Source organism: Panthera leo, chromosome B1 (assembly GCF_018350215.1).
Source record: "Panthera leo isolate Ple1 chromosome B1, P.leo_Ple1_pat1.1, whole genome shotgun sequence".
NCBI classification, from domain to species: domain Eukaryota; kingdom Metazoa; phylum Chordata; class Mammalia; order Carnivora; family Felidae; genus Panthera; species Panthera leo.
The window spans coordinates 147,856,586-147,879,203 of NC_056682.1; the positions used below are offsets into that span (position 1 = coordinate 147,856,586).

Here is a 22,618-nt window from a genome sequence, read left to right on the forward strand (position 1 = left end):
AAAACTTGGTAGGTCAAGATACTGCTATTTAATCTGTGTAAAATATGCACATACTTGAGACACTCCGTGATAGTAAGAGAAGGGATGTCATGTCCTATTATGGAAATGTATATAGAGTGCTACAGTAGCTACCATAAAATGAAACAGATGCAGTTCTCTTCAATGTGGATGTTACTGACATACTTAAGAGCTCAAGAAACCCAAAAGATACTTTAGGTCCCCAGCATAAACATCTCAATAACGGGAATGATCGATATGGCTAACTGAATTTTTATATTCACTTAACATGAAACCCATTTTTGTTTCAACCATTATTAGTGCAACATTATTTGGATGATCAAAGATACAAAGACCTGAGGTTCTTCTGCATCCATGCTGTGCCTTGGGCATATCTAGGACCTACTTGCTTGGTTTCTTTTCTTTTTTAACAAACATATATCTTATTGTGACATAAGGAATGTGGAAAATTTTGTGTAAGATTTTGATTTTGATGTGCCATCTGAGGTACTTCTCTGTGCATGGGTAGCATGATTAAATGAGACTGCTTCTTAAAATGCTGACATATATTATTTCTAGAATCTTCCTCATAGAAAGTGTTTTGAGATCTAATCCATAAACACGTAGAAGGAAAATGATAGTCATTTCAAGGATACTAAGATTATATTGCTGTTTTCTCAGAACTCCTGAAATTCTATTCTTACACTGTTAGTTGGTGATAATTTTTAGTACAAAGCAGGTCACCTTTATTTGCAGGCTTTTCCCTATTTTCAGAAACACTATTGGTGGGGGGAGATCCTTTTGTCTGTCATATTATCAAAATTGCAGAAGTTAATATATCAATACCATTGATATATTAATATTAATATACTAATATTAATATACTAATACTTATTAGTATAATAAGGGGTGTATTGATATACTAATACTTATATAAAATCTATTACAAGAGTATTATTCATTATTATACATTTATGCACACACACACACACACACACACACACACACACACACACCCTCTAAGGAGACAAATCAGAATCTTCACAGGGGTTTGGATCATAAAGTTTAAAAAAGTAGGTCCCATATACCTAATGTTCTTGTAACAGAAACTATAAAACTACAAAAGCTGTCTCAGAAAATGGACTGAGAAAGCATTATAGGGAATATGGGTTCAAAAAGAGTGAGAAACGGGGCTCTGGGTGGCTCAGTTGGTTAAGTGTCTGACTTCAGCTCAGGTCATGATCTCACAGTTTGTGAGTTCGAGCTCCGCGTTGGGCTCTGTGCTGATGGCTCAGAGCCTGGAGCCTGCTTCAGATTCTGTGTCTCCTTCTTTCTCTCTGTGACCATGCTCTGTGTCTGTCTGTCTGTCTGTCTCTCTCTCTCAAAAATAAACATTAAAAAAAAAAGTGAGAAACATACACCTGAAACTAATGTAACACTGTGTGTGACCTACACTCAAATAAAAAAATTAATTAAAAAAAAGTCATAGAAACAACTAATTAAAGTATCATTATAAGAGTCACAGAAGAGCTCTGTATGAACAATATTCTCATTAGCAAATATGATATGAAAAAATCCACGCTAAGACTTAGCTAAGAGGGTTTTCTAGATGTCATTTTAATTGAGTCAGATAATTAAAAATTTCCTACCATTTTTAAATATCTTATTTTTTCATTTAATTTTTTAAATGTTTATTTATTTTTGAGAGAGAGAGAGAGAGAGGGAGAGAGGGAGAGAGAAAGAGAGAGACGTGAGTAGGGGAGGGGCAGAGAGAGAGGGAGACACAGAATCCAAAGTAGGCTCCAGGCTCTGAGCTGTCAGCACAGAACCCAAGGCGGGGCTCAAATCCACAAACCCCAAGATCATGACCTGAGCCGGGGCTAGATGCTTAACTGACTGAGCCACCCAGGCGCCCCCAAAATTTCCTATGGTTTTCTAATATGTACTGTATTAATCAATTAGTAGCTAGCCCTTCCTATGGAAGAAGGTAATATCCTTGGTTAAGAGTGTTTTATACAACTAATGCCCAGTGAAGGTAAAAATCAACCATATGAAAACTTGCCTTTATGTAGAACCATATTCACGATAAACATACTCAAAATTAAAAAAAGAAAAAAGAAGAGTGAGAAACAGTTTTTTAGGATCTACAAAAATCTGTTAGGTCACTATTAATGTTCCTGACCCTGGTCTGTAAGGTCAAACCTCTCTAAGTGGGCCTTTATGTTTAATGGGTTTCTGAACTACTAGAACATAAGTGAAGTTTACCAGTCGCAATTGTGTCTCCTCCTTTAAATGCTTTCTGGCTTCACTCAGTGCTTGCCCATCTGAAGTTCTGTCCTGCTTAGGACCCTTGAAGAGATACATGAAATAGTAAATATATTTAAGGATTAAAAAAAAAAAACAACCCTGTACAGCGTTAGCTGACACTAGTACTGCTGTTTAGTAAGGAAAAATGATTATATGTGGTTAAACAGGTGTAACAATGAATGAAGACAACAAAGAGATTGAAGAAGCTTAGTAAATAAAAAATTCTGTTCTGAGAAATCACAGTTGTTTTCACAAAGTCCACACACTAAAGCCAAACGCATTACTCACAGCAAACGACTTCATCCCCACTCAGAGCCTAGTTGCTTCCTTTTTAGAAATAATTTTAATAACTATGGATATTTGGATTCTTAGGTCACAGAAGGTTAGAAGTATGAAGATAAAAGGGAGTGGGGAGACACTAATACTTTCAGGGAGAAGCAACAGATGCCAGTGACATCATAATAGCAGAGAAAAAGCACCCAGAGCAACCTGGAAACATTTAAGTATAGGTGCTAGAAGCTCTATCAGTTCCAACAGTCCCTATGGTAGCATCACTGTAATTTAGTACAGAATTGCCACTGTTGGTAATTATGATTTTCAGTCATCATAAAGGGCTAAATGTGTTAAATTATGTCCTCTATCTAAGACTGCTTAGAATTGTGTAGTACATAAAAGGTTTGCAAAAAAATCTGTATAGACATATATAAAAAGTTTGATACTTTAAGGGGTTAAGTTATCTGGTAAACTCATGTACATGGTAACTCCCAGTGGTACCAGATAAACACTTCTTACAAAATAGTACCATGGACTAAAAACAATGATATATTTAATAGAATGAATATAACCCTGAACTACAGTGCAAATCATTAGTACAAAACAACAAGAAATTGAATGAGACCTGTTCTTGGAATCTTTAAACAGATGTAGGTGGCACAGAAGCCAAGGAGCATCTGTAGGAGAAGGGGCCTCACCCTGGCATAACATCCATTATTCACTCGATTCTACATGGAGTCTTAGTAAAAACAGCATGCTATATGTCAAGTAGCTATATGTTTGCTACTTCCAAACAGTCCTCTAGAGTAGAGGCCCTCCCCACCGCCCCCCTAACACGTTAACACATCTCTAGGAATGTTTTATAAATCCAGTAAGGTTAACCTTCCGATTGGATTCCAATATGTAGGAGCTTTCCTCTTTAACTCGTTCCATTTCTTCTTGCAAGGTAATAATCCTGTTGTTTGCAACTGCAAGCTGTTGAAAAAATTTAAAAGGTAATCTTTTATTTTTCTTTTTTAACAGAGGATAAGATAATTCATGATCTGCTAGGACATCATTTTCAGGCTTGAATGTTCTTAGAAGGAAATAAAGTTATCTATGGCTGCATAAAAATGTTCTCATGGTGTGGGAAGTTAGGAAAAATATTTTTAAACTAGGTTAGGTAAAAATAAAAAATATCTACTGTTGCTTTTTGTGTAAACTCTTTTTCAGGACCAAAATGTTAACTTAAGATTGTTTACCTCAAGGGTATTCTCATGGGTAACTTATATTTTGTTATAATACCTATTTCTAAAATGTTTAATAAAGAGGTCACCTTGGGGCACCTGGGTATGTCAGGTGGTTAACTGTTGGACTCTTGATTTTGGCTCAGGTCACGATCTCACGGTTCGTGAGATGGACCCCTGCGCGGGCTCTGTGCTGACACCATGGAACATTCTTGGGATTCTCTCTCTCTGCCGCTCCCCTGCTCGCACACACGCAAGTATGCATGCATGCATGCTCTCTCTCTCCAATAAATAAATAAACATTATATAAAAAAAGAAGTCACCTCATGCCTTGGGATTCATCTTACAAACGATACATAAGAACTTTGATAGATGATTTTTAAGAGTAAAAAAATGAACTAAGTCCTCGCTCTAAAAGATACCATTAAGTATCAAAGAGACTTTTTTATTTCCGCACCTAAACAGGTAAGGTAATGTTATTAGCAGTACACTGCTAAGGGGAAACATTTATATCCCCATTCCAACAGGAGGGGATCTCCTCATGAGCAGTGAGCATAGGTTCTGCTTAGTTCTGGTTCTAGTGCGTAAGTACAGAGGAACCTGGGCTCAGGCTGCTTTCTAGAGATGGGTCTGGAAGCCCATTTTTCCCTCTGCTCCATGGGCCTCACGGTGCATAAAAAAGTTAACTCTGGACAAGTGGGTCTGCTTTCTAGATCCAAAGACACCCTCAAATGGGTTCTTCCAAGATTTTAACATCAGAGAAAGTTTTAGGAAACTATGTCTGTATCTCCAAGTGGGCCTTCTAATTCAGCTTTATCAATAATAAAGTGGATATTTTTATATCATCATCTGTTTATAACTTCTCACTTTATCACACTGATTCATTCAGGAAAAGAAAAGAGGGTTTTTTTTTGTTTTGTTTTTTTGTTTTTGTTTTTTTACTGGCCCTCTTAAATCCAAAATATATGGAAAAGAGATCTGGGTGGAAAAGACATCCAGATATAGATATATAGAAAAGAAATGAGACATATGGAAGAAACAGATCTGATTTGCCTTTTCTATTCTTTATAAAGCCTATACACAGTGCTTACCTATCTCTACAAATCCAAGGTTTCAATAAAATAAATGTTACTGGTAAAATAAGTACATGAATGAATAAATTAGTATTGCTAATAAAATAAATCTAGGTCAGAAGGACAAGTCTTGTGACTGAGGGAATAAAATTAATAACTATATTTACTGGGTGCTTATGATGTGTCAGACACTGGTCTAGGCCTTCATGTATTACCACTTAATTCACACAAAAACCTTACTAGTATTTTATCATCCCCATTTTACAGAGAAATAGATCAAGAAATAGAGGCTTAAGTTATTGGCCAGGATTAGAAAGTTAGCAAGTGCCAGAGCTGGGACATGAATCCACGTAGCCCAGCTCTAGAGACCATGCTTCACTGTTGGGCCTTATTGCCTCAACAGAGGAGCAGCAGAAACACGGCAGAAAATTTCTATGCAGAGTATTTCAGAAACTTTGTAGAGGGGCACCTAGGTGGCTCAGTCAGTTAAGCCTCCAGCTTGGGCTCGGGTCATGATCTCACAGTTCATGAGATGGAGCCCCACATCACGCTCTTTACTCTCTGCTGTCCACACACAGCCCGCTTCGGATCCTCTGTCCCCCTCTTTCTCTGCCCGTCTCCTGCTGGCGTGTGCGCATTCTCTCTCACTCTCTCAAAAATAAATAAACATTAAAAAAAAAAAAAAAAAAGCTTTGTAGAGTAAAATTCTAAGGACCGTTTCCATTAAGTTTTAATATAATTTAAGAATCTATATCCAAAAGTGAAGCCCACAAGGCTGAGAAATAAGGAAGGTGTTTGAAAGTTGTAACAATGAAAATGTTCTGAAGGAAAATGTTTAAACAGCATCTTCCTGACCAGTGCTTGAACTTGGGTTTTATTTAGACCAAATCTATCTCACAGTATATAACAGGGTAGTTATAATCAGAAATACATAAGAGAAAGTCTTTGTCACCAGAAAATTTTATGTAACATTTTTCATAGAAACGTCTAATGCTATTGAAGAAAAAAAAAATGTGGCTTAGCCGCTGGCAAGTTAAAAAATTTCTTTATTAATCAGAAGCGAAATGAGGTTAATATTTATTCTTATTTTGGGGACTTTCCTAAGGATTTTCACATATATATTCTCCTGTGATCTTCAAAGCAACAGTGAGGCTGAAAGGGGAAGTATAAATACCCTCATCTGCCAGTGAGGGATGGGGCCTCCTGGAGGTCAAGTGACTTACTTGCTCAGAAGCACATGACTCATAAGCAGCGTGACATACAAGCAGGGAATGCTGGTGTTCTGACCAGAGCTCTTTATATTATCTGCCCTACCACCCCAAGGAGAAAATGAGATCCTTGAGGGTGGGAGCTTGCCAATCTGGCACACATCAACCAATGCACACATAAATCTCTCTCTAGCTCTAGCATGTAAGCAGTACCAAATGTTTGTGAGTGAACAAACGAACATCAAGCTATATGCTAAAGGTTAACTCTAGGCTAGCCCAGACAAAACATTCATGCAAAAGAAAGCAAGATATCTGACGGGCCCAGGTTCTACACCTTCATAGTCCAACTGGATAACAGACACCCCTGAGATAAGCCAGCTGGCCATTCTCAGTCAGAACAAGGGATTATGTCCTATTACAGACATTATCTGAAAAAGCCAAGTCCTTTATTTTCAAAGTTCCATAGAAATGACTGGTTCCACTAGTGCACATTATTAAATTCTATGTCAATCAAAGTGTTTCCAAAACACTTACCTCCTCTGTCAGTTTAGTGTTGGATTTTTCTAATGCATCCACTTTTGCCTGAAGGTTGTTTACAGTAGCACTGTCAAGAAAGGAAAAAAAAAACCATAATGGTTTCTCTTGAAAAACAGAATATCCTGTACTTTCCATTTAAACACTCATCACATTTATCATTCATTGTCTAAAGTCCACAATTCGTGATAGAATTGCAGGTTCTAAGACAGTTTACAAGTGGCTGTGTGTCTTAACTGTTACATCCTGGCCACTGAAGCTTGTATTTAAGAAGTACTTGTTGGATGAAATTAAGGAGCTGATGCACGGCACAGTATATAATAATAAACTACATGAATTAAGTGCTTGCCATACACTGAGCACTTTTCTAAATTATTTTATTTACATTATTTCATTTACTCCTTTCAACAACCCTATGCATTAGGTATCCCCAAAGACAGATAACGAAGCTGACGCATGAAAGAGTAAATAATTGTCATGCTTCTATTTCACTATCAAATGTAAGCATACTTCTGCTTGACTAATATCTCCATTAATTCACTGTAGTCATTATTAGTTCTTGGTCTCCAGAGAAAATATACTTAAACTGCTCTTGAATTTTCTAGCTGGAACCAAGACTACTCAAAATTTATACTGATACTGGTATAATCATATAATAGGTCTTACTTTATTAAAATTGTTATCTTTTTAAAAGAATTGTAAGCAAGATAATAGTTAATGGATGGAGAGATCAATTTTTCTGAATTATTCAACAGTCTTTAGCATAACAAGAACATCAGTGTACTTGAGAACACCAACAGAATTTGGATTGCTCTCCTCACGAAAGAGGAGATGGTTTCATGTTCCGGAAGTTCTGAAAAATACTTAGTATTTGGGAAATTAATGGTAGTGATGGCAAAGAGAGGGTAAACTAATACTATCAATTCAATGTATAAATGACAAATCCAAGGGACCAACAAGATTAATCAAAAGGTCCCAAGGCAATGAGTGGATTACCCAAGATCACTCTTGAAATATGTGGCTGGATCTACTGAACCAAGAAGGCTGCTAGTTTCAGCTGGGTATGTCACATGGTTAAGAATTTTTAACTGAACATAGTCAATCACTAGAGTTATAATTACATACTAATCTTAAATTGCCTTTCACTAAAGGTCACCCAAACAGTTAAATGTCATTTATTTAGTGCCTAGCTCAGTGCCTGGTAAGCAGGAATTCAATTTATTTTTATCGAGTATTGTCTGAATTTATCACATGGCTCATCGGTTTACTCTTTCCTTCCTTTGCAACAAAATCCCCAGTAAAGTAAAAGTATTGATTCATTCTTTACTTTAGATGTCTGTTGAGTTCCTCTACATAGTTCTTCTGATCCAGAATTGCAGTAATTTGGCCATCTCTGGGATGGGAGGGGAGAGTTGGAGGAAAAAACAGAAATAAAATAAATTCCATTAGAAACACCAAGATCCTCCCTCCATTAATCTTTTCATATCACAGAGAAAAGAAAATTGTAGCACAGAAACCAGAAGACAGACCTGATGTATAATACCCTCAAACAAGAAAGACTCAGAGATTTAAAAATGAAACAAAAAAATTCTCCATATTAATAAAACCTTTGCTATAGCTTAAATCCCTTAATAACTCAGGTTATAGGTATAACACTATAATTTATCAGAGGCATTTAAAAAATAAAAATTTTCATCTCACAACTGGTAGCCTTTTTAGCTTTGCTGGTATTACTTATAACAACGACTCTCCTGTGAGATCAAGACCTGAGTGGGGATCAAGAGTCGGGTGCTTAACCGCCTGAGTCACCCAGGTGCCCCTCTGAGGTCTAATTTCTAAGGGCCATGTGGATATTCTGAAGTAATTTTACATTTACAAGAGATGTAAAAGCAGTGCTGAGTTTGCATTTATTCTTCACCTCATTACCCTGAATGTTAACATTGTACATAACCCCATATCGTATGTTTAATATTTCAAATTTTAAGAAATGGAGAATGCAATTTTCTGATCAAGAAGGCCACTTTTTCAAACACTACTTCAAGAGAAGGAGCAAGGGATTCCTTTTATAAACCTTTTTATTTTATTTTGTTAGCCCCTGAACCACACAGTAGAAAACCACTTAACCAAAACCCTTTTAGGGCTTAGCATGCACAATAGTCAGATGCTTTTGGCAAGATTCTATTAAAGCTATATCATCGGAAATTCTTCCAGCAAGTGTGTTAAAGCACTACTGCTGTAAACATTAAATGCTATCGAAGAACATTAAAGAGAAAAGAAATTTAATTTTCTTTGTACATACCCTTCACTACCTTTACTGCTGTTCCCATCCTTGAGATACATTGAAAAATCTATAACTCCAACCTACAAAGAGAATTTTCAGAATTTAACATAAAATTAGATACTTTTTCCGAGGCATAATACAATTATCTCTTTCTGGGCACTCAGAACAGCAATGAAGTCATGACAGTTATTAGGAATTCTGATGAAAATGTAATGTTTTACTTTTATAGGACCAGAAGACCACATCACGCAAGTCAACAGAAGATTTTAACAAGAAAGTCAAGAGAATGCTTAATATAAATTTAAGGTTTAAAGTTTCTTTCTCTTTTGTGTCTTTCAAGTATTTTGCTACTGAATCCCTATTCACTTACAGGAATAATAGTTTAAAAATGATAATTACAAAGAGAATGCACAGTTCCTTAAAGAAGTTTTGGAAAATATGGATAAATAAAAGGATGTAATACAAAACACCCATAGTCCCAACCACCCAGATAGGACCACTGTAACAATTTGATATCTATTCTTCCAAACTTTCATTGATACATTATGTCTAAATTTTTTAGGACTGCCATGTCATTATTCAGTTTACTTATTTTTTTAATACAGGTCAAAATATCATATTTCCTTTTCCATTTTTTTAGAGTAAAATGTAACAGAAATTTGCTGTAGTATTTCATAGAGAAGGGGTGAGAACGAGTCAGAATGAAAGCAACAGCTTTATTTAGTAAGCAATTAATATGTGCCAGGCCCTGTGCTAGGTGAATTACATTACTAATTCTTTTATTCCACACAATAACTATAAGACATAGATATAGATACTCTTTTTTAAATCCCTGTATTTCAGCTAAGAAATGTGAAGCATCAAGAAACTACAAAATTTATTCAGCTAGAAAATAAAGAAGCAGAATCTGAACCTAAACAGTTTGGCTTCAGTCTGTATTCTTTTTTTATTTTTATTTTTAAAAATGTTTAATGTTTATTTATTTTTGAGAGAGACAGAGACACAGTGTGAGCAGGAGAGGAGCAAGATGAGAGGGAGACACAGAATCTGAAGCAGGCTCCAGGCTCTGAGCTGTCAGCACAGAGCCCCATGCGGGGCTTGCACTCACAAACCGTGAGATTGTGACCTGAGCCAAAACCAAGAGTTGGACGCTCAACTGACTAAGTCACCCAGGTGCACCAGTCTGTACAAGATATTTTAAACAGGGGTCACAGTCAAGAGAAAAGTTGAAAAACACTCATAATACATAAATGAGTCAAATTAGAAGAAAAAACAAAGTAATTGCTTATATTCACATCAAAATTTTTAAAAATACTATTCATGACTCACAGAATTTCTCTTAATTTGGTTGGTGTAATCTGATCAACCCAAATTCTGAGCTAACAAAACTCAAGAGTGATGCACTTCGTAACTGAGCACATTGTGCATACCTGAGAGTCCAAGTCTTCTCCTTTCATACAGAAATTGGCATCAATGACGTTGAGACCCACCAAGAGACCAGCAATTATGGCTCCTTCTTCTTCCATCATGAGGGCGTTGGGTTCATAGAATTCGCTGTAAGAGAAATCCACAGAATGCTCTGTTGTAACAAAACCTCAAGAATCCAATGATGTAATCACGAGACAAGCAGAAAATGCTGGCCTCATAGTTGAATATGGGTACTATGATAATAGAGAAAAGGTTAAAAAAAGGGGGGGGGGATGGTCTGAATACTTTATTTTAGATAACAGGTGCATGAATAGACTCTAGATAATAGACAGTCTAGCTGAAAGAGAAGTGACCAGAATGGTAGTTTCACTGAAGTGATTATTTATACTTTCCCCACATATTTGTATTTGAGATGCAAGGGATGATTTTTCCATCTTTAATGCATCTTTAAAAAATTGTTTTTTAAAAATTTGCCTCGGAGATCTGCTTTATTTGTAGGTGGGTGTGTATCACATTGTTGTTCTAATTTGCATTTACATGATGGCTAGTGAACTTATGTATATATATATATATATATTTTTTTTTTTTTTTTAAAGTTTATTTTGAGAGAGAGAGAGAGAGAGAGAGAGAGAGAGAGAGTCCCAAGCAGGCTCTGTGCTGCAAGCATGTGGGGCTCAATCCTATGAATCATGAGACTGTGACATGAGCTGAAATCAAGAGTTGGATGCTCAACCCACTGAGCCACCCAGGTGCCCTTACATTTATATTTTTTTAAAGTAATCTCTATGTCCAATGTGGGGCTGAACTCACGATCCTAAGGTCAAGAGTCAGTCACATGCTCTACCCACTGAGCCAGCCAGGCACCCCTCTTTTTAATGTTTACTAGCCATTTTGATTTTCTCTTGAGAAACGCCTGTTCAAATTCTTTACCCATTTTTACATTTGCTCATCTATCCTTTTTTGAAAAAAAAAAGAAGTTTTTTTAATGTTTATTTTTGAGAGAGAGACAGAGCACGAATAGGGGAGGGGCAGAGAGAGAGGGAGACACAGAATCGGAAGCAGGCTCCAACCTCTCAGCTGTCAGCACGGAGCCCAATGCAGGGCTCACACTCACAAACTGCGAGATCATGACCTGAGCTGAAGTTGGAGGCTTAACCAAATGAGCCACCCAGGCGCCCTTGCTTTTTTCTTACTGGATTGAAGGAGCTCTTCACATACCCTGATTCATATCATTTATTCAATATATGTGTTACAGATATCTCCTTTCACACTCTATGGATTGCCTTTTAATCTTGTGTCTTTTGATGAATGAAGTTCTTCATTTTAATGTAGACCAATGTATCCATTTTTTCTTTAACAGGGAGAATTTTTTATGTCTTGTTTAAGAAATTTTTGTCTACCTTATATTGTCTTCTAAAATTTTTACTGTTTTTAAATTAAATTACTGTCTTATTGCATCTGGGTAAATGCTAAGGTTGAGTCAAAAGCCTTTCCTGTTTTCTGGGGGTATTAAGTTTTAGCCTACCCTACAAAGGACCATATATATGCCACAGTGACAGACTGAACACATGTAATAAACATCTATTCTTGGGTATGTGTGTGTGAGGTATGGGAGGAAGTATTAGTTGAACTATGTGAAATTGTCATGAAACAACTGTTTTTGATCTGCAGAAACAGCAAATTTATATGATTTGACCTCATATAAAATATAGAACATAGCAAGAAAAGAACAAAGTTCAATAAGATGTTCATACCTGAGAAGTTCCTTCTTATTGATCAAAGCTTTCATGTATTCTGAGAGTTTCTTTTGCATTAATGCCAAACGAAGCCAGGCTCTTCCTCTGCCTACTGGTGTCCTACAGAAACACATGAATCCAACAACTACAAGTAGCAGAGATAGAGGCCATAGTGGGACAGATTCACTTACTCTTGTTAATAGTCCCCAGTAATAACATGCACACCGAGGTGCTCTTTACAACCTATTCTCCCACATTCCTATGTGAGGAGTTCTGTGTGGGCTGGTGGGACTAGGGGTGTGTTTGGGACAACTGCTCTTGTGAAGAATGAATTACTGAGACTACAATTTGAAGATAAAAACCTCTGGGAGGCCCAAATGAAAATGTTCTATCACATTAGTGTCGGTAAATCCTCATAAACTTAGTGTGGATCATGTAAGTGTCCAAATACTCGCAATGTGGACACAGTCCATTTAGGCCTCTATCTGATTAAAGTTAAACCAGTTTAATTTGGGAAAATGATCAGTCCTCTTTTTGAGTTCTGAGGCAGGTTCCCAGTGTCAGTTCCTGAGGTCCACTTGACAACGGTTTTAATCTTGGCTCTTAAAACTTCATTGAACACATTCTTTTTCTTAGTTGGGTCTAGCATCCTCCCTCCTAAGATCTGATTTCTTGAGACTCTAACTGATTCCCACAAGTACTTTTTACAAAATAAGAAAAATTTTGGCATTTTAATATGAATGCAACCTCTTTTAAATTAGTGGTAATTATCCCTCACAGACACACTTCTCTTAATATTCTATATCAGCAAGTCTCTTGTAGTAGTACATATTCATAAAAACAGCATGCATTCTGGACTGTTATGAAATAAATGATTATGGTCATCATTATCTTTAGACTTGAAGGCAATGGTTAATGTTTTCCTAGCAGAATTCTGGACCTTAAACTTACTTAAGTCCTGGAAGATCTTTAACACTTGCTGTTATCTCTGCAGCTTCTGGAACAAGCTTTTCTACCAGTTCTAGAGGACCCCAGAAGGATTTATTTTGTCCAAGAAAAGTTTTCTTAGCTAAGGTGATAAAAACAAAGCAATGTTTTAATATCCCTTGCAACATAAACATGCCCTCCACACACAAACACATATACACACTTCTCTCTCAACTATTTAATCCTTTTTATCAGAGAATTAATTTCTGCATTATCAGACAGTTCTGAAATTATTCATGCTTTCAGAACAGATAACATTTTGTAAAAACCAAAAATCCCCCACTCCCCAAGACTCAGTCCTTCCTCTTTCAGGAAGAATTTATAACTAGACCTATAATAATAACAATAAAAGGCTTTAACAATATAGTACTTAAAGCTGTGTGGTATTAGTGAAGAAAAGAGTCCAATGGGAAAGAATATGTAACCTGGAAACAGGCTATTAACGACTGGGGAGGGAGCAGGAAGGAAGCAAAGTGAACTAGACCAGGTTCTGCCCTCAAAAGCTTATGGTCAAGTGGAAGAACACAGAAGCAAGACTCAGGAGATATGAATTCTAGCACTTGCTCTGCCCCCACTCACTGTGTGACCTTGGGCAAATTACCTCCCATTCTAGGCCTGTTTCCACCTGTCCAACAGAACTGCCGTATTGGACTAGATACTCGTAATGTCCTTTCCAGCTCTAGCATTTAAGGATTTAAGCCCTGCATGTCTTTTAATTCAACCACATCCCTGTCTCCCTGTCTGTGCTCTTATAGGGTGCGTTCCAATAGATTAATATTATTAATTCAAGCCTCTTATTCTTTGGCTCCAGAAAGAACACTTTTCTTGAACACGTATTGCTAGAAAATAGCTGCGTGCACATTTGCATTCTGGGGCCATGGCCTACCCTTCAAGCCATGTTTCAGGCAATGTTCCATCACCACGAAGAACTGCTGGAGGGGTGCATAGTCTGAGTCCAGAGTTCTTCCCAGGTTCAAAGCTGATTCAATCAAGCCCTTGATACTCAGCTTGGCCATGTTCATCAGGTTCATGCGTTCGTTAGCCATGAGATAATTAGGATCTACGGCCAAAGAGGGAGAGGATGGAGCCTGGTTAGTGGAAACAGCACATTTAGAAATTCAATGTTTCATTGTGTTGACGTTAGCATCGAAGGTGCAAAAGCAATGGTGGGTAGGACTGTTGGGTGTCTTGGCAAGAATGGAGACAGTGGTTTTGTATTCTCTGACAAGTACTTGCTGTTAAAAAAAAGAAAGATGCCAGTTTCCCTTAGGAATATCCTTGATGCAACAGTGAAAATTACTTATTTTATCAAATTTCAACCATTGAGTACAGTCTTAATAATCTCACCACCACCTCTGCCCTAACCTAACCTGGGTGCCCATCCTAGCTCACTACTGCACAACCTTCACACTGGCCTCTGTGATTCCACCCTGGCCCTGCCCACCTCGTTCTCTACACAGTTTGTGAAGTGCTCTAAAAATTAAAGGCAATGTAGAAAAAAAAAGTACTTAAACTTTGTTCCAAGTATACGATTGACATTTATGTTAATTAGCATTATTATTATTTAAACTAAACATTACATAAACTAAAAATAATTTACCGTATTAACTCCCAAAATTTTAAGACTTAGCATAGAGTGTGATAAACTATTTGATGAAAGGGACTAAGTACCACATTTTATCCGACAGAACTTGGCACAATCCAGGCACCTTCTACCTTCACTTACTGGGGCCTACACTGTGTCAGGTACTGTGGGCTGCTTCTGACAGTTAACAATTTCAATCCCTCCTTATGTCAGGCTGTGAGACAGTTACCAGTAGCACCAACTTACAAACGAGGCTAAGAGTGTGAAAGAGCCAGTCCCTGGGCCCAGCCAGTAAGAGACAACAAAGCCAGAGTTCCAACTATATAAATCTGGCTTTGTTGTGCTGTTCTCTGAGGTAGTAGTTTTAAAGAAAAAAAAAGTCAGAATTGGTATATATATTGCCATTAATTCTTCCTTGCACAACAAATCAAATGTGACTCTCTTTCCTCAGGGCAGGTAAGTGTTGAGACCAGAATAAGCTCACAAGGTGAAATGCACAACAAAACTACCCCCTAAAACACAGCCGCTAAAACCAGTTTTATCAGACATTAATTCCCAACTTTGTCACTGGCATTTATGTGCACTCCAGTGTTTCTAACCTCCCATAATCACTGGAAGAAATGAATGGGATAAACGTGTGTGGGTGTGCATAAATGTTTGTGGACAGCAACTAGATTCTGTTTAACCTCCCAATAGATGGCAAGAAAATGTCACTGGAGAGCTGGATTGGAGACTCTTGCCAGAATGGTGATGGATTTACACTTCTACATTGCCTCATGTCATTCTTCTTACAATCAGTAGCAACATGTTCAAGACATCTGTTTGTGGCCTGGGGTACATAAACCATGCAGAAAGATGAACTAATGCCTAGGGAAATTAAATTCCTAATACCTCGGACGACTTAGTATGGTGCTACCCTATTGAACTAATCTACATCAAACACAAACAACCCACTCATTCTTTAGAAAATACTGCTCTCAACTTCTGCACTACTAATGTTTTGGCCAGATAATTCTTTTTTTTTTTGAGAGGGTGTGGGGTTGTTCTGTGAATTAAGTTTAGTAGCAACCCAAGCCTTTACCCACTAGGTGTCAGTAGCATCCTCCAGTTATGACAACCCAAAATATCTCCAGATACTGCCCAATGCCTGTCTCCTGGAAGACAAAATCAGGTTGCTACCCCACTGAGAACCACTACTCTAAACAAATAAAAGAAGGTCAAACAAAAATCAGGGTAATTTGACATTAGGCATAAAAAGCTCAAAAGACTTCACTGCTCATTATTAATTACTTAATGCAGAAGGTAAAATGTTTATTATTTAATGCTTATTATTATCATTTTTGGGTTGAATAGTATATAAGAGTATGGGCATTACAAATCATTTTAATTACGTTTCCTGGTTAGTACGGAATCAAACTACTGAAAATAATTAGTACTTAAAATTAATTATTTCTTTGTTCCATTTTGTAATGTTGGGTACTAGTAAAGATCACCAAATCACTAACTTAATTTGTCACAAAATAAAAAATAATCTATTCAATCAGTTTGTTACTTGTCTTAAATCGTACTCGAGTGTAAAATGATTTTGTGGAACGAATATATGCTGTTAAAAAGGGTTGCAGCAACCCAAAGGGAGCATGGAAGGACTTCTGGGGTTCTGGTTTTGGGTGTGCAATTGTTGAGTGTGTGAAAATTCATTACACTGAATACTTACAATGTGATATTTCCTGTATATTTTATACTTTTAACCATAAAAGTTTTCATTTTAAAGTTTTGTTATATTGTATAGCCCAGAAATTTTTTTTTTAATGTTTATTTATTTTTGAGAGAGACAGAGACGGAATGCGAGTGGGTTAGGGGCAGAGAGAGAGGAAGACACAGACTCCGAAGCAGGCTCCAGGCTCTGAGCTGTCAGCACAGAGCCTGACACGGGGCTCAAACTCACGAGCTGTGAGATCATGACCTGAGCCACAGCTGAACGCTCAACCGACTGAGCCACCCAGATGCCCCCCAGAAAATGGTTTTTAAAAGTTCATGGCTTTCAGGGGTGCCTGGGTGGCTCAGTTGCTTGAGCGTCCAACTCTTGAGTTTAGCTCAGGTCGTGATCCCAGGGTTGTGGGATCCAGCCATGTGTCGGGCTCTGCACTGAACGTAGAACCTACTTAAGATTTCTTTCTCTCTCTCCCTCTGCCCCTCTCCCCCGCTCGTGCATGGGCTAAAATAAAAAAAAAAAAAAGTGAAAAAAAATGCATGACTTTCACAATGTTATGTCATATTTTTTCTAGGAGAAAAATAACTAAAAACGTTTAACAATGCTAACATTTAACACTATTATTTCAAAATCTGAACTTCTGTTCATTCATTCATTTTTTTCTATAAATAGCGACCATCTACTGGGTGTTAGATATTTAATGCTGGGATTCCAGAGATAAAAGACCTAGTTCCTGACATCAAAGTGCTCACTATTTATCAAACTTGGTTTACACAAATGTTTGGAGAATGAAAACAGGGCAACTTACAGAGAACACTTGAAATTTCACAATAAACATTACCATCTTTGACAAAGATCAATTTTATTTCAGAACAAATAAAATTAAAATGTTTTTATATTAGGTCAAGTATCCTCTTTCTATGGAATCAAATGTAAATTTTATATAAATTTTAAGGTTAAGATACTAGATGCGATATTAATGTAAAATTTCAGACACACCGTATACAAGTCTAATACAATTTCTTCTGCCACTGGATGTGGAAAAGTTTGAGAGTCTGTGTAAACGTACTGTAATAAGAACACTAACAAAAGTATACACAGGATATTATGAGAATATGCACAGAAGAAAGCTACCTGACCTGGCTCCCTTTTTCCTTCAAAAGAACTTTTTTTTAAGTTTATTGATTTATTTTGAGAGAGACAGAGACAATGTGAGTAGGGCGAGGGCTGCCAGCACAGAGCCTGATGCCCGGCCTGAACCCACGAAACTGTGAGATCATGATCTGAGCTGAAACCAAGAGTCAGATGCTTAACCGACTGAGCCACCCAGATGCCCCTTCCCTTCAAATTTAAAGGGCAGGTATGTATATATTAAGTTCTCAGAGATGAGGCTATTTGATTTTAAAAAAATATTTATTTATTTTGAGAGAGAGAGTGAGAAAGAGAGAAAGTGAGAGACAGTGGTGAGGGGCAGAAAAAGAGGGAGAGAGAGAATTCTAGCAGGCTCCATGCTGTCAGCGCAGAACCTGATTCGGGGCTCAAACTCACAAACCGTGGCTTGAACTCACAAACTGTGAGATCATGACCTAAGCCGAAATCAAGAGTCAGATGCTCAACTGACTAAGCCACCCAGGCACCTTGAGACTTTTTTTTTCTCCAGCTAATAAAATGTTTTTAGTCACTCTGTAGCATTTTAAGAAAATTAAGAAATACATATTAACATGGCTAATTCTGAACACTGTACTGAAGGTGAAAGAATGCAATTAAAGAAGATAAACAAATTGGAGACATACAACCTGTGAAAGAGTGGGTCAAACATTACTCCTCTCACACGTTCTGATTCTACACCCAGAAAATCAAACAAACAAAATATGCAAAAAAATATAATTCATTAAGGTAACAGTGTACAAAATTAATATACAGACATTATTAGGTGCCATACACATCAGTAACAGAGGGTGAGACTTTTGAGTTCAGTCTTTTTTTTTTAAATTCTTTTTTTTTAATGTTTATTTATTTTTGAGACAGAGAGAGACAGAGCATGAATGGCGGAGGGGCAGAGAGAGAGGGAGACACAGAATCTGAAGCAGGCTCCAGGCTCTGAGCTGTCAGCACAGAGCCCGACGCGGGGCTCGAACTCACAGAGTGTGAGATCATGACCTGAGCCGAAGTCGGAAGCTCAACCGACTGAGACACCCAGGCACCCCAATTGAGTTCAGTCTTAAAGGACAGAAAGACATTGGTTTGGCAAAGAGCTGGGAAGGGAGCAGAATGGAAGGAACAGCTGGGGCAAAGGCACTGAAGAATGAAAAGAACTTGGCACACTAAGAAAAACAAAATGGAAAAAGTGCCACAGTTTATGGTACATATGAGTAAATGCTGTGAAATGAGATGAGGGAAATAGGTAAAAGAGAGACTGCTAAGGATCTTTGTTAAGGAGTATGGATTTTACTTTATCAGTAAAGAGTTTAATGAGAGGTGTGATGTCACAGATTTGAATCTTATTTATTTGTTAAAGTTTTATTTATTTAAGTAATCTGTACACCCAACACGGGGCTTGAACTCATGACCCCAAGATCAAGAGTCACATGCTCTTCCGCCTGAACCAGCTAGGCGCCCCACAGATATGAATTTTAGAGAAGCCATTGTCACAGCCACATGGAAGACAAACTGGAAGGGTGTTAGAACTCAACGCTGTGGAGCAAGTAAGGGTCTCCTGCAATAGTTGGGGAGAGAAACAATAAGGGAAGAGCCGTCGGAGCTGTGGGGAGAAGAGGGAATTAATTAGCTTTGGGGGCTGTTCTAGGGGTAGAATGTCAGGATTTCAGGACTTGATGACCACTTAGATGTGAGAGGAGGAGGAGGAAGAATGGAGAGTAATTTTCTAGTTTTGGTGAATAGATGGGTAGGGGTACAAAGCACCATGGTGGGGAACACACCAGGAGCAGTGGACTAAAGAAACTACAGAAATGACTATAGTTACAATAATCAACTATATTAATTGATTTTCAAACCAAAGTTCTTTCAAGAATATGTGTATGTTTATTATAGGTCTTCAAGACTGCTAATTTCTATATGAGGAAATATTAATGAACTTTACAGAGTAATGAGGCTCATTTAGTTAATAGTGATGACAAAAGTGAATCCAAAGTCACATAACTAAGAGTGACACTGAGTCACACTGTTCTGCAAACCCATCATCTGACCAAGACCCCATTCCATCTCTTTAGTGAAATGACTAATGTTCATACGGAGAAATCTTGAAATATTTTAAGAATAATTGAAGAAAATTAAGTTATACTTAACATATATTAATATTAAGTATGTTATATTGTACCCAATTCTGGGTAAGTTGGGAATAATTTGTATGTAACACAAGCAGTTACTCTTTAGAATTTCCTGGTTATTTGACAGATCAAAAATTTAGACTATATGAGAAACAAAAGTTGCCATACAGAGATTTTCAAAAGATACCTAAGAACATTAACATGAGATTAAAAACGACAAAATAACAAAGATATAGAGAGGAAAGCTTACTGTGTTCACAATGTTTGAAGGCCAATAATTCCTAAATAAATCTATTTTCAACCTTTTCTGTAATATTCCTTTTTTTAACGTATTTATTATTATTTTTTAAGTGTTTTATTTATTTTTCAGAGAGCACGCAAGTGGGGGAGGGGCAGAGAGAGAAGGGGACAGAGGATCCAAAGCGGGCTCCGCACTGACAGCAGCAAGCCCAATGCAGGGCTCAAACCCACGAACCGCGAAATCATGACCTGAGCTAGACAGACACTCAACCAACTGAGCCACCCAGGTACCCCTGTACTATTTCTTAAAAACTGGGCATAGAATTGCTAGTCCTTGATAGTGAACAAATTACTGAAAGCACTAGAAGATCTTATAATAAAACACAATTTGACTATTCTAATGACACTTGAGAATCATGAACTTTGACTCAATCCTCATTTAAAAATAATCAATAGATGGGGTACCTGGGTGGCTCAGTCAGTTAAGCGTCCAACTCTTGGTTTCAGTTCAGGTCATGATCTCATGGTTTGTTCCAACCCCATGTTGGGCTCTGCGCTGACAGCGTGGGGTCTGTTTGGGATTCTCTCTGTCCCTCCCCTCGCTCACTTTAATAAATAAGTTCTCCAAATAAATAAGTAAACCTAAATAGTATTAAAAAAATAATCAATAGATGGGGTGTCTGGTTGGCTCTGTCGGTAGAGCATGCAACTCTTGATCTCCGGGTTGTAAGTTTGAACCCCATGCTGGGTGTAGAGATTAACTTAGAAATAAAATCTTTTTAGGGTGGCTGAGTCGGTTAAATGTCCAACTTCAGCTCAGGTCATGATCTCATGGTTCCAGGCCCAGGTCGGGCTCTGTGCTGACGGCTCAGAGCCTGGAGCCTGCTTCACATTCTGTGTCTCCATCTTTCTCTCTCTCTGCCCCTCCCCCACTCATGCTCTGTCTCTTTCTCTCTCTCTCTCAAAAATAAATAAAAACATTAAAAAAATCTTTTCAAAAATGTAAAAATAATCAAGAGTCTTAGGACCCTTAGATTATCTATGTACCCATATCTATCTATTCTCCTTAATGCCATTCCAAATACCATATAAAATTCTACTCGAGTAATAAAGAGGAAGTACACTTGAGTAACATTTTGTCTGGTTGAAATCTTAAAGACGTTAGTCAAGAAAATTTAACAACAAATTTGTTTATCCTTATTGCTACCTTTCCTTGGTAATAGCGTAATCAAAGATGTGCTTCACTAAAATCCATCCTTATTATCAGGAACACTATATCCACCCACTACTCTTAATCTGTTTGATATTAATCACTTCTTTGTACCAATTAACTTATGACACCAGGCAAGGAGTCTCATTTCTTTGGGGCTTCAATATCCTCATCTGTGAAATGAGGGTTAAGCTTGTTCAGTAATTCTTTTATCTGGTGGAAACAACACACACCCATATCGATCCTAATGACTCCCTGCAGCACCAATTTTCAAGGGGTCGGGGGAGTATATTATTAACTCTGGAATGGAGAGAAAAAACAGGTTTTGGAAAACCCCACAAATGACCCTGATACCAAATGAACTAGATCCTTGCCACTGCACATGTAGCCCTGGCATCAAAATTGGCATCACCTGGACGCTTTTGGAAATGGGAGGCCTTAGGCTCCAATGGTACCACTGAATCAGGTTCTGCACTTTAACTCGACCCGAGGTGATCTATATATGCATTAAAGTTTGACAAGGCACTGACCTACATGACTCTTCCAGCTCTAGCATAACTTAATTCCATGATTTCACAGAAGCTTCCTCAAAGGGCAACCAGTAAACACATATACCAGTGGAAAGCCCCAGGAAGAAGGGGTAATAAAAGATTAGAACAGAAATAAACAGCACATTAAAGTACTGAGAAAATCAATGAAACCTGAAGTTGGTTCTTTGATAAGATCAACAACTGACAAATATTTAGCTTGATTGACCAATAGAAAAAGAGAGAAGACTTAAATTGCTAAACTGAGGAATGAAGAGGAGACATTATTGTTGACCTTACAGAAACAAAAAGGATTGGAAGGGAATACTACTGACAACTGTATGCCAAAATATTAGACAACCTAGACAAAATGAACAATTTCTAACAAAGATACAGATCACCAAAACTGACTTAAGAAACAGAAAATCCATAACAGGTAAAGATACGGAATTTGTCAGTAAAAAAAACATCCCACAGAGGTGCCTCGGTGGCTTAGTCAATTGAGCATCTGAGTCTTGATTTCGGCTCAGGTCATGATCCCAGGGTCGTGGAATCAAGCCTCACATCAGTCTCAACATGGGCACTCTCTATCTTCCTTTGCCCTTCTCCCCTGCTCTCTCTCTCTCTCTCTTTAAAAACAAAACAAAACAAGAAAAAAAAAATCCCACAGAGAAGAAGCTGGAACCAGAGGGCTTCATTATTGAAATCTATCAGACATTCAAAAAAATAAAGAATGAAAATAACCCTTCATAAACAATTCTAAAAAACTGGAAGATGGAACATTTCCCATTTCATTCTATGAAACCAATTATTACCTTAGATCAAAATCAGGCAACTATATATAAAAAAACTATAGATTAATAAATACCTCTTATGAATATAGATGCAAAACCCTCAACAAAGTACTTACAAACCAAATCTAGCAACATATAAAAAGGATTATACAACATGACCAAATGGTTTTTTTTTTTTTTTTTTTTTTTTTAATTTTTTTTTCCAACATTTTTT

General features: G+C 37.4%; 1 protein-coding gene across 10 annotated transcripts in view; it reads right to left on the reverse strand.

Annotated features, from left to right (window-relative positions):
- Positions 1 to 22,618, reverse strand: part of RUFY3 (RUN and FYVE domain containing 3) — an 80,474-nt gene that overhangs the window by 14,751 nt on the left and 43,105 nt on the right. For all 10 annotated transcript variants that reach the window (XR_006201922.1, XR_006201921.1, XM_042936228.1 and 7 more), the window contains 9 exons: positions 13,937 to 14,110; positions 13,015 to 13,132; positions 12,082 to 12,183; positions 10,330 to 10,453; positions 8,918 to 8,979; positions 7,946 to 8,011; positions 6,619 to 6,688; positions 3,460 to 3,552; positions 2,263 to 2,346 (listed from right to left, as the gene is read on the reverse strand). Coding sequence is in view for 8 of the 10 variants with exons in the window: in XM_042936228.1 (XP_042792162.1) it covers positions 2,263 to 2,346; positions 3,460 to 3,552; positions 6,619 to 6,688; positions 7,946 to 8,011; positions 8,918 to 8,979; positions 10,330 to 10,453; positions 12,082 to 12,183; positions 13,015 to 13,132; positions 13,937 to 14,110 (893 nt within the window). In the remaining 2 variants the exon portion in view is untranslated. The remainder of the gene's footprint in view (positions 1 to 2,262; positions 2,347 to 3,459; positions 3,553 to 6,618; positions 6,689 to 7,945; positions 8,012 to 8,917; positions 8,980 to 10,329; positions 10,454 to 12,081; positions 12,184 to 13,014; positions 13,133 to 13,936; positions 14,111 to 22,618) is intronic.